Source organism: Labeo rohita, chromosome 21 (assembly GCF_022985175.1).
Source record: "Labeo rohita strain BAU-BD-2019 chromosome 21, IGBB_LRoh.1.0, whole genome shotgun sequence".
In the NCBI taxonomy this organism is placed as follows: domain Eukaryota; kingdom Metazoa; phylum Chordata; class Actinopteri; order Cypriniformes; family Cyprinidae; genus Labeo; species Labeo rohita.
In genome coordinates this window covers 8960793-8973289 of record NC_066889.1, presented here as the reverse complement: position 1 = coordinate 8973289, position 12497 = coordinate 8960793, and the positions used below count along the sequence as shown (strand labels likewise).

The following is a 12497-nucleotide window of genomic DNA, read 5'->3' as shown; positions in this document are numbered from 1 at the left end:
TTGAGTAAAAGTGTTTCTGATAAGTCATGACAGATCAGGTTGTTTCATATGCCTGCATAGATCTGTAGGCTGCGGACTCATATACAAAAGTGAAATGTAGCATATATATATATATATATATATATATATATATATATATATATATATATATATATATATATATATATATATATATATATATGTATATGTGTATATATATATATATATATAATACTTTTAGGAATTATGTATACTGATATTTATAGTGGACAAAGATTTCTAGACGAAGCTTTTTCTACATGGAGAGGGTTGACGTTACATGATCAGCCATGTCATGCAAGTACAGTGTATAATGCTTTCAGCCATTGTTTGTTAATGCAGTTTGCAGTTTGTTAATGTAATTGTTATCCTCTCTCACACACCATTAGGCTGGTTTCGTAACTGTTTGCAGGAATAGGTTCCATTTATATGCCTGGCTCTAGCTAGCATACTCACGCTTTGTGGTGGATGTATGAGATTTTTGGATTCCTGGTGTATTTATTTAATTGAAACATATTCATGTTTTAAATACATTTGTGACTGATTTCGTAGTAGCCAGCAATACATATATGGTAATACCACCAATATTTTCCCCAATGCCTATTTTCATGACCTTTAACATTAAAACTAAACATCTACACTGGTTTCAATATCTATACAAATACAAACAGCACCAGCTGTGTGCAGGACAGTGGGTCAAGATATTAGCATATAAACTGAATTGAAACCCTGAGGGTTTAAAAACATTTTTGTTGGTCCTCATTCTTGTTTTTAGGACAACGTATTTCATCATTAAATAATATTTTGTTATCTTATACCTGGGTGGTGAAGGGGGCACATGGGCTGGTTGCATTGTAACTAAATTGTTAAGATTAGTAAAATATTATTAAGTAATCAGATTTAGTTAGTGGTTTATTAACATTTTTATTATTTCTGTTTGTTTGCTTCTTTCCTAAATCCATTAGGCTTTTAACACTGTACCAAGTAAACCCTCAATCTAACGTTATAAATTAAAAAGCGATTTTTATTTTATTTATTTATTTATTTATTATTATTATTATTATTATTATTATTTTTTTTTTTTTTTTTATTAGTTGGGGTCTTAATGTTTGTCCCACCAGAAAAAAACAAAAAAAACTGTGGAAGTAAATAAGCAGCTGGTCCTGTTAACTGAAGGTTAAATAAATTACATTCTGACATACCAAAATTATGATGATCCTATTATAACAGTCCCACCATAGTAGTGGTAATAATAATAATAACAATAATAATAATAATAATAATAATAATAATAATAATAATTATCAGTGCATTATCAGAGGTGTTAGAATTGCAACTGCTTGGTGCTGAAGGATTACAAATTTAAGAAACTGTTTAAAATATGCCTATCCTATGCATATTTGTTATAGGTTCCAATATAACAACATGAACTGAGAAAGTTATGTATATTGTGACAGTCTAAGAGCAGGCAGCCCAGGCCCTGAGACAGTAACCTTTTGTCTTTATGCAGTTCCTGAGCATCTGGCAGGATTCCCAAGTTAAGTGTGAATTCTAAGCTCAAGGTACAACTGTGCCTTTTGTTTAAGCACCTATGCATTTGAATGACACTTGTATGCTAAATAGATCAAGGCTGGGAAAAATCTTTAACTGAGCTGTTTTCCTGTACCTCATTTGCATGCTTTGTTTAGATTGCATCCACCTCTATGTACTCCTCCCCCTTCAAACCTATATACTCTGCTGTGCTGAGATATTGTAAGGCGACTTTTTGAAGACTGCAGTGCCAAGCAGCGAGTAACTGAATAAAGAGAAACTTCTGCTTCAAGATATCCAAAAACGTCTCCTGGTCTCTAAGAAAAAAAATTCACAACAGTGCTCTTTGTAATATTGTGGGATATTTAGTGGGATATTTAGTTAGTGCCTTATGTTTGCTCTCAACATTGCATACTTAGAAAATGACTGGTGTAAGCACTTGAAATCTGGAGTTTTAAAAGCTAATTCTCATGACACATTAACAACAGGGAGCTTGTAGAAATATTTTACAGCGCATTAAACAATACAAATTTCTAGTCTCTGTTCATGAATCTGTTAAATGTTGATGCTCCTTTAATGAAACCTGACCCAAGCACGCCGTGACTTCTGTTTATGTAAGAACCTCGTGGAGTACAGCAGGCAGAGCTAAACTTACTACCGAACAGTTTTTGAAATCCACTCGGACGTGTCCCTGCAAGGGGCCTTTAGCACAGTATCTTTCATGCCGATGTTGTCCTGTACTGTAGCTAAATATAAGCTGCTTTGTGGGAATTAAAAACTTAAGAAATAACGAAAATGGACGGTATTTACACAGTAAGTCAGATAAATGGGGATTTAAAACTGGAGAAAAGTGATGATGCTCAGTCAACGTCAAGTTCACAGGTTGTTTGTGGAGAGTGTCGAAAGAAACTCCGGAGTATGTTACCGGTGAATTATAAAGAAGAAATTGTAGAGCTGCTAAAACTGGCTGGACCAGTGGTAAGTGTGAGCAGTATGTATGTATATATATATATTATTTTTTTAAAGGCGCGTTTTAAACTTTGCATTTAGCCAATTAACTAACTAAATATCGAGCTAGTTTTAATTCAGTGTTGACTGATAAACGTTAGATTCTTTGAATGGAAAGTTTACCTTGACAATAAAACAAAATAACGTCAATAAAAATGTTTTTTTTTTTTTTTTTTTTTTTTTTTTTTTTTAATAGGAAAATAAAATAATAGGAAAACATGAGGACATAAATATGCATCTTTAAAAGTAGACTTAATTAGGTCTGTCTATCCAGCTGGCCATCCGTCTCTTTATAGATACATATGAACATTTTCTAAAACGTGTATAAAAAATAAAAAATAACGTGACTGAATAGTACGTTTAGCAGAATAATCAAAAATAATTGTCAGCATCTCAGTTCTGTAATGAGTTTTGTCTTAAGAATAGGGGACATGGCAAATCAAACATACAACACTGAAAAAATTGGAAATGTCTTGCGGTTGTTATCAGATCCTTAAAATGTTTCCTGTCTACGTGCAGTTTATTTCTCAGCTGATGATCTTTCTGATCAGCTTCATCAGCACTGTATTCTGTGGACACTTGGGGAAAACTGAACTGGCCGGTGTGGCTCTGGCTATTGCTGTGAGTTCACAGAATGTTTCTCAAAAGTCTTTATTATATTGGCATTTATTAAAACCCTCATTGCATTTGTAAATATGTTATTTTGCTCACAGGTTATTAATGTGACTGGCATCTCCATTGGCTCTGGATTGGCGTCTGCATGTGATACACTGATCTCTCAGGTCTGATAGTGAATGTTCAGTAATTTGAGTGTCATTTGTGCTTAGGAGTTCAACTGAATTGAATTGTGTTCTCCAGACGTTTGGCAGTAATAATCTGAAGCGGGTGGGTGTGATACTGCAGAGAGGGATTCTCATCCTCCTGTTGGCCTGTTTCCCCTGCTGGGCACTGCTTATCAACACAGAGCCCATTCTTCTGGCTGTCAGACAGAGTCCAAGTGTGGCCAGGTCTCACACATTCAACACTTATTAGATGTTATGCATTAAGCAATGTTCCTGTTTAGCAAAACATACCTGAATCTGCCGATAAAATTAATAGTTGTCAGGATGTTTTAATGGAAGTAAATTACATAAGTGTTGTGAAATAAGTTGGTTTAAACATGATGTCACAACATTTGGGCATGTGACAGTCACATGGACCTACAGTTAGTGTCAGTGAAGTGTGTGATTATTTTCTCTTTCTCTCTCTGAACAGTCTGTCACAACTCTATGTAAAAATATTCATGCCTGCTCTGCCTGTGAGTGATACACTAAACATTTGAAATGTTTTCACTATAACTACAAATAATTAATAACTTAAAAACTATTCCACTATATGTATGTAATGACTTTTAAAAACAATTTTCAGGCTGCCTTTATGTATCAACTGCAAGGAAGGTATCTTCAAAATCAGGTAAACCCAGGCATTGTATTTCTATTATTATTTTGCATGAGCTTAGTGTTGCAGTCTACACTATTAAAAGTGGTAACCAGCATTTGGTATCTTAAAGAGCTATTTCAACCTGATTTAACCCATAATAATGGTATTTGTTGATATAAATGTATTTAAGTGTTTTAGATTAAATAATATTAAATATATTTTAATTTTGAATTTTACTTGCTATTTAAATGTTAGCATTTTGTGTGTGTGTGTGTGTGTGTGTGTGTGTGTGTGTATGTTATGGTCTGTTTTTCTTTGTTTGTTTAGGGTATTATTTGGCCTCAGGTCATCACAGGAGCAGCAGGAAACATCCTCAATGCTTTAATAAACTACATCTTCCTTCATGTGCTTGATCTTGGTGTGGCGTAAGAAGCTGTCTAGATTCTGTTTATCACATTTCCAGGGATCTTAGTTTATTTTTTATTAATTTCTAAAGAACCCAAGGTTTAAAAGTAAAAAATAGGGTTGCTATAATTTCTTTTTTGTTTTTTTCTTCTATTTTTTTTTTTTCTAATTCACAGAGGATCTGCTGCTGCAAACACTATTTCCCAGTATTCCTTGGCTGTGTTTCTCTATGTGTACATCCGCTGGAAGGGCCTGCATAAAGCCACCTGGGATGGTGAGTGTCTTATCATTATTGTTTTCAAAAGAGAGTGTATGATTTATGATCTGGGAAACAAAGATTTGCTCTAATTTATAATACTATAAGACATTTAAAACTTAAAAGCTTCAAGGAATGTGTCTGGTAAATGTACAAGACCTTTTCATTACAAGCTAATTTTAAAATGATTGAGAGAATTGTAGGATTGTAGCTTTAATGTTTAAATGTTACTAAAGTTGAATACATTTTATTTTTATTTCATGAATTACACACCTTTTAAAAGTAGTTTTAACACTGTATAAATATTTTAAAGATGATTACATCACTTGCAAGAGAAATATGTAACAGTTTTATGACTTGGTGCAAAGTATGTTGTTTTCTTTATTAATATTTGACCAGCAAGTAGTTCATTATGTGACTTATTAAAATGTATGTGGTGGAGAGTTCACTGAATGTTTCTGATGAGTCATAGATCACCAGGTTCATTTTATATCATACTGTTTTCATAGATACTTGGTGTTGAAATGTCATATTTTTTTATTTTTCATATTTCAGATCTTCATCTGTTATTATTCAATAAAGCTGTTAAATTCAATTTATTGTTGATTTGTCTGTTAGTTAAATGTGTGTATTTTTCCCATGTGTCCTAGGCTGGTCTTGTGACTGTCTGCAGGAATGGGGTGCCTTCATTCGCTTGGCTTTTCCCAGCATGCTCATGCTGTGTGTAGAGTGGTGGACATATGAGATTGGTGGATTCCTGGCAGGTTTGTGATATGTTGTTGCTTCTATGTAATTACATTTGGTTTGAGTCATGAATATATTTGTGATCTTGATGTATTTTATTGCTGTAGGGCTCATCAGTGAGACTGAGCTGGGAGCCCAGTCTGTTGTGTATGAGCTGGCCACTATTGCATATATGGTGGGTGTACAAAGGTTGGTTTAACCTGTAACAAAAACAAAACTGTACACTTGTACTGATTTCAAAGATCTTCTCAGACCCAACAGCACCAGCTCTTTACTGATCATTGGGCCAAGATATTAGTGTTATGTTCATAGGAAAGATAAACTGAAATTAGAACCTGTTGACAGAACTGTGGAACTAAGAAGTGCTACATTTCTGTTATCCACATTCACTACTTACTTTACTTAAAGTATCGTTTCTCATTAGCAAATATCGTTTTGTTATCGTCTGCATGGGTGGTGAAAACGAATACATTGGTGACAGTAACCAGATCATACATTGTAACTAAATACACCAGCCTTTTATTTATTTTTTCTAAAACAACTCACTGTAATATATATCAAATTGAGCAAATGCTTAAAGTATTAGATCCTGACAGTTTTAATCTTGCATGTCTTTGTGAAGAGCATTCTCAAGAATGCAGCTGCGTAACCTGTAATTTTCCCTAATGGGAAAGAGGGTTGTGTGAGGTTAAACTTCAAGTCTGTAACAGCTACCAAGCAACCACAGCCTTAATCCATCCTATAAGTGAGATTATTAAATATATCCCCAGAAATAACTAAAATACATGTACAGTTTGTAAAGTTTTAATAATATGTGCCAAAAAAAAAAAAAAAAAAGACAAAAATAATTGCTGTTAAAATAGAGGAAAGTAGAAGAACCATTTCAAAAAGTAAGCAAGAAGTTCTGTACCGGAACATCTGTTAGAGATTATATACTTTGGTTAAGTACAGATTACCTTGAACATAAGTCGTTGTTTTTTTTTTTTTTTTTGTCATTCAGTTTCTTATTATCTTTACCTTTCAGTTTCCACTGGGATTTGCAGTGGCAGCCAGTGTGAGGGTAGGAAATGCACTTGGAGCTGGAAACACAGAACAAGCCAAGCTGTCTGCCAAAGTATCATTAGCCTGTGGACGTATGTGGTCTTTTCATCAACAGCTTTGTTAAGAGATACTTAAGATGCCTAATTACCTGCATAGTGTGTTTTATTTTTTTCTAGTACTTGTTTCTTGTGTGGTTGCAACTTTAATTGGAAGTACCAAAGATATTATTGGATACATCTTTACCACAGAAGAGTAAGTGTTTACTGAAATCTACTGTTCAGATTTCATTATGCTAAAATGCAATATAATATTTTACACTGGCTATTGAGTATATTCCAGATGTTTATACAATACCAAGATGGTTCACTTCTGGTAATAAGAATGGGAGAAACGGCAACATGCAGTATGTCAGCTTGTGTAAAGAAGTCCCATCTTCTGAATACAAGAGCATAATAAATACTCTTTTTTATATAATTGTATTGGGAGCATGTAACTGTGGCCATTGAAGCATTAAACAATTAATATTTGATCTGTGTGCTAAATCTCTCTCTCCAGGGAGATAGTGCTAAGAGTATCAGAGGTCATGATCATGTATGGCTTCTTTCATCTATTTGATGCCATTGCGGTAAGATTTAATTAGTCCATTGTTTTATTTATAACTAAATTTTGCACTAGGGAAAAAAAGTCTTGTTTTCCAGTAATAATATCTGAACATCTGTAAATATGCATTTACTTGTAAAGCAAAATTGCATAAAATATTAAAACTCTAGACAGTATATTGTAGAATTCAGTTTATTACACCACTGGTATATTGTTTTTTTCTTGTTTTAAACATAAATCATTAAAGTGTGTGGTGATATTCTGATGTATGTAATGTATTTACAATCTTCATTTCAGGTATTCACTTCATATATTGTCTGATAATGTTTTTTTTTTTTTTTTTTTTTTCTATCTGTAGGGCATTACAGGTGGCATTGTCAGAGGTGCTGGAAAGCAGCTGCTTGGTGCTCTTTGTAACATTGTGGGATATTATTTTGTAGGATTCCCAACTGGAGTGTCTCTAATGTTTGCTCTCAGCATGGGAATAATCGGTAGGTGATACATTCAACACATTCAAGCCTGGGAAGCAACTTGATAACATCAGAGTTTAATGTGGCAAAATGGAAACATTCTCAGTGGCTTTGCTTAAATACACTTGAAAAACCTCTATTTAAACCTCTATCTATGTGTGTCATGGCTTCCACGCTGAATGGCTTAACTCTGCTATAGAAACAAATTCCTCACTCCTTTTATCTTTAAGGCACTTTACAACTGCAGTTGAAGACCAAAGTGCTGTACAATCAACATACAGCTACATACAATACATAAAACAACAAACAAATAAAAACATGCATACTAGCCCAACTCCTTGAAGATTAATGAAGAGAAGTCATTTTTAACCCCAGCTTTAAAGGCTTTTATGGATGTAATCTCTCTAATCTCAGACGGCAGGCTATTCCAAGGCCTCGGACCTGCAACAGATCCCCTTTCAGTTTTAAATGAGTTCATGGGATAGTAAGAAACAACTTATTAGTTGATCTGATGAACACATAAAAGAACCTTTTTAAATCTTTCATCGACAAAATAGATTTTAATCAAGCAAGAGACCTAATCTAGAAAACATTACTCTCAACTACAGCATTAATCTGCTTGTCGAATTTCAAATCTGCATCAAACATAACTCCTAGATTCCTTATTTGGTCATGTCACTAGGCTGACCAAGGACCTAAATAAGTGCCAATGTCTGAGCATCCTTTGGTGGGGCCAAAAATCATAATCTCTGTTTTACTTTGGTTTAAATGAACCAAATTGTGAACCTCTTATAGAAATGCACATTATGCGCTGTTAACAAGTAGATGTAAGGTTGATAGACAAGAAAACAACCACCTGAACACGTATCATAATTTAAAGTCATTTGATAATTGTCACTGACATAACCCTTTATCCTTTTACCTAAATAAGTGAAAAGCCATTAGGAGTGATAAATTAATGACAGGAGTGTGACTCTGACTCTGCATGCAGCTGAAATCAGATGCACACATTTAGTATAGCTAATGAAAACATTGCCCTTGGAAATAAATGAACATGGCATTGGAGGTCATGTGACTAGGTCTGTAGTTGAGTCAGCGTATCCTAACAACAGTTAGGGGGGCGCGGTTGTATGGAGGTACTACACGGTGCTAAATACTCTCAAACTATTAAAATAGTTCAGTTTTGTATGCAATGGCAAAAGGAATATGTTTTTTTTAAGATAACTTATTAAGATAACTGAAAAACGAAGCTTTTTTTTTTCGTTTTTTTTTTTCGTTCAACTTTTTGTTTTTTAAAAGTAACGATAAATCGGCCAGCGGAAGACTGATCATAGTTTGATAAATTGTTCCTTATCAAATCATCACGACTTGCCTAAAATAAAATCTGTAGATATAAAATAGTTTAAATGTTAAAGCTAGATAAATGTGTGCTATTAGGTGCATATTCAGTCATTTGTGTGGAGAGTGGAAGCCAGGGGCGTTTCTAGGATTTTAAAACATCCGGGGCTGGTGCCAAAACATCAGGGGCTAGTGGTGGCGGGTGGGAGCTCACATCATGCTCACATAAGATTTTGTTAGACACAAGTGGTTGAACCTGGATCCTTCTAGGTGGGTCTGGGGGCATTAAACTGGGTGTTAAAGACCTTGTCACACTGTTAACAATAGTAAATAGTAATCACTGCAAATAGCAAACATATCAAAGTATTATAACAAAATTATAACATTACAAAAATATGTTAGACAAATAAAATAATACATTTGAAAATGTATTTATAACTGTAACAAATATATAGTTACATGCAAAAATAGGGCCCTATTTCCCCCCCCCCAAATTCCGTTTTATTTTATTTTATTATTATTATTATTATTTTTTTTTTTTTTTCAAATTCTGTTTTCTGTTTTCATTTTTGGTCTTTTTTAATGGTTAAATTTAATTTTATTAATCAAAATGTATTTAATCATGTGTAATGAATTAAAACCATGAATCTTATACAATTTACTGTCAATTTATCAAAAGTTAAGAAAAATTACATGTTTAGGACGCTATGAAATATTTATTTATTTTTTTTCTCACTTTACGTTTTATTGTTACCAAATATGTTTTAGCATCTCTGTTTATTGAATGCATAAAAACAATTTTTATTTATTTTTTACAATAGCTTCTGTGTTGTGCATTTTTCTGGTTATCAGATGAAGGTATAAAATATTGATTTTATTGATCTTTTAATGAAAATTATATTTTATTTTTGGCAAATAAGGGGGATTTACTATTAAAATGTAAAAACATGGAAGAAATATTGTGTGAAAAAAAAAAAATGTATACATTTTTATTAATTAATAGTAGTAGTCGTCGTAGTAGTAGGCACGTACATTACTGAATGATTAATAAAGTTAAACCGAACTTTTACTTTGACGGGTTGCCGACTTGCCGTGAATACCTTTAAATTTCTGTGTATATTTTTGACGCTTGTTTTACTCAAATGAAACAGTGAAATGCTCATGCAGTAACTCTCAGAGCATACTCTGGAGATGTTGTTGTTAATGTATTTATGTCCTCATTTAGTGAAACGGCAGACGCTGAAATCACTGCGCGTCAGTATAGAAAACGAAACCGCGCATCCGCGCCATTTATTCATAAAAAGACACGCAGATCATGCAGGATTCATGTTTAAATAGTCTTTTGCGGCATTATATTCACAGATACTAGTCCATATCGCGACTTGATTTAAGTTTAATGACCAACTTTTGATTAAATCATTCAAGCTTTGTCAAATTCCGTGCAAATCATAGGGTCATACAAAAAAACATTCGGGGCTGGACTAAAAACTTTCGGGGCTCGAGCCCCGAATGATTAGCCCTAGCGACGCCCCTGGTGGAAGCTAAAGCGGCTTTGCAGGATATGGAGGCGCTAGTGCGATCACTTTTTTTCAGTGGAAACGATTTAAAATATATTCCGTAATTTTTGTTGATAAAAGTAAGAATAATACATCATTCGGAACTGTAAAGTGTCTACTTTTATTTGTGTGCACTCACAATATTAACAAAATGTTGCAAACGGTGCTTTTATAAAGAAAACAAAACATGACACATCATCTCAGTAGGAGCGCTTCACAAAAATGAACCGAAACTCAGCGAATACATACCTCATAGACATGATACATATATCTATAGAAAGCTTTAAATTATAACTTAACAAAATAAAGCAAATCGAAAACAAAAACGTTTTCATTATGTAATGTGTAAAGATGCATTTCTCAAAGGCGCATACAAAGAGATGGCGAGTCAGGATCGGCAACTTCATCCTTGCGACACTGACTCAGAAAATACTAGTTTATTAATAATTAATTAAAAAATCTCCTTACTATTTCCCCCCCGACACATAATGGTAATGACTTTTGCCGGTGCTTTGCGGCAAGCTTTAGCCTACTGCGTGCGCTTGAACGCAGAATTGTTCCAGCTGCGCTGAAGGCGCGCTCGCTGCTGCTGATGGCGACACTAAAATCCTTCCGAATTGGTCTCGAAAGTGAAAGCAAAAGTGAAGTCTCATATCTGGTTAAAAATGAAAGGCCATCAAATGACGCTTAAAATGGGAAGCATCGTGCCATCTAAAGTTTCATTACAGAACTTTGCATTTACACTTTTTTGAGGGTAAAATAATGCAGAAAAAAGCATACAGCAATGAAGGGGTTACATTCTAAAACAAGATAGACACAAGTTAGATACAAACACAAATATTAGTGCATTATTTTATACAATAAAATCCCTTTAAAAAACAAATATGATTTTGTATAAATTAATATAGTACATTCATTTAGTTTGACTCATTTAGTTTGGTCACTTTTGAATGCCCAGAAGTACAAGTGTTACTGGCAAGTTAGGAGCATTAGTGGGTTAAACTTACCACGCTGAATGTGTCCATGAATCTTTCCTCCTGTCTTTTTTTGGTTGCTAGGTCTGTGGATTGGGTTTTTTGGATGTGTTTTCCTACAATCTTTGTTCTTTATCATCCTCATTTGCAAACTGGACTGGAAAAAAGCGACTCAAGAGGTGGGTAATTTTTCTTCGTCCACATCTATATTCTGTTTTGATAGATGATGACTGATGAATATTTTTATTTTCAGGCCTTGATCAGAGCAGGTGTACAAGCCCCTAAGACCAAAGATGAATCTTACGCTATGGAAAATAAGGGCTGCACAGAAGGTACTTTCTGCCTGTGGTGTATGACAATAATAACAAAATGGACTTTCTCTGTTGACCGATAATGTTGTCCTTTGTCTGTCCTCATACAGAAATATCGCAGGAATCCCGTCACGCTGAAGAAGGCCAGGCAGATGCAAGCAAAGACCTGGAAGGGCTTAGTGAAGAAGAAGGAGGAATAACAGACACTGGCACAAAGATCACAGTTGGTGCCGTTTTGACCACCAAACAGCTGGTTGTCCGTCGAGGACTTGCGGTTTTCTTCATGCTGCTTATACTTGCTGGAGGGATTGTGTTAAATGAGGTCCTCACTGGATTTCTCAGATAAGCATAATAAATACAGAGCTTTGTGCAGTTTTTATTATTATTATTTTTTTATATATATAAAATCCACCACTGCCTGGACCACCTAAGCAAGATTAATAGTATATGAGGTAGATAATTATTTTTTATTTATTTTTTTATTTATTTTTTTAATTCAAAGCAGCGTTTTCTCTGATATCAGTTGTGTTACAGTAATTTTATCGTCGACTTACACTGTGAAATTAAACATTTAGAAGTCATGTTTTTTTTTTTTTTTTTTTGTTTTTTTTTTCAGGATAAGCTGTAATTGTTACTTGATATGTATTTTTAATTTATTCTCAATAATGGGTTTGTTGGTCAAGAAAGGTTCCACTGAAGACCATTTTTACCCCCCAAAATTCTGTGAATGTATAGTTCTTTTACCAAAATATTCATATTCTTGTCACAGATTTTAGGACGTCTAAGGGACAGTACTTCAGATTTGCGGATTCTGTAGTAGAAAATTA

At 33.9% G+C, this 12497-nt stretch overlaps 1 protein-coding gene across 1 annotated transcript; it reads left to right on the top strand.

The window, feature by feature from the left end:
* Positions 1-1795: 1795 nt before the first annotated feature.
* On the top strand, positions 1796-12278 carry LOC127153010 (multidrug and toxin extrusion protein 1). Its single transcript, XM_051093931.1, has 17 exons — positions 1796-2526; positions 3076-3177; positions 3270-3338; positions 3415-3563; positions 3811-3853; positions 3964-4008; positions 4303-4400; positions 4557-4654; positions 5287-5400; positions 5488-5555; positions 6405-6513; positions 6598-6673; positions 6977-7046; positions 7380-7512; positions 11444-11538; positions 11613-11691; positions 11781-12278. Exons 1-17 carry the CDS (start codon positions 2344-2346, stop codon positions 12014-12016), a joined length of 1767 nt encoding a protein of 588 aa, XP_050949888.1. The 5' UTR covers positions 1796-2343; the 3' UTR covers positions 12017-12278.
* The last annotated feature ends 219 nt before the right edge of the window (positions 12279-12497 follow it).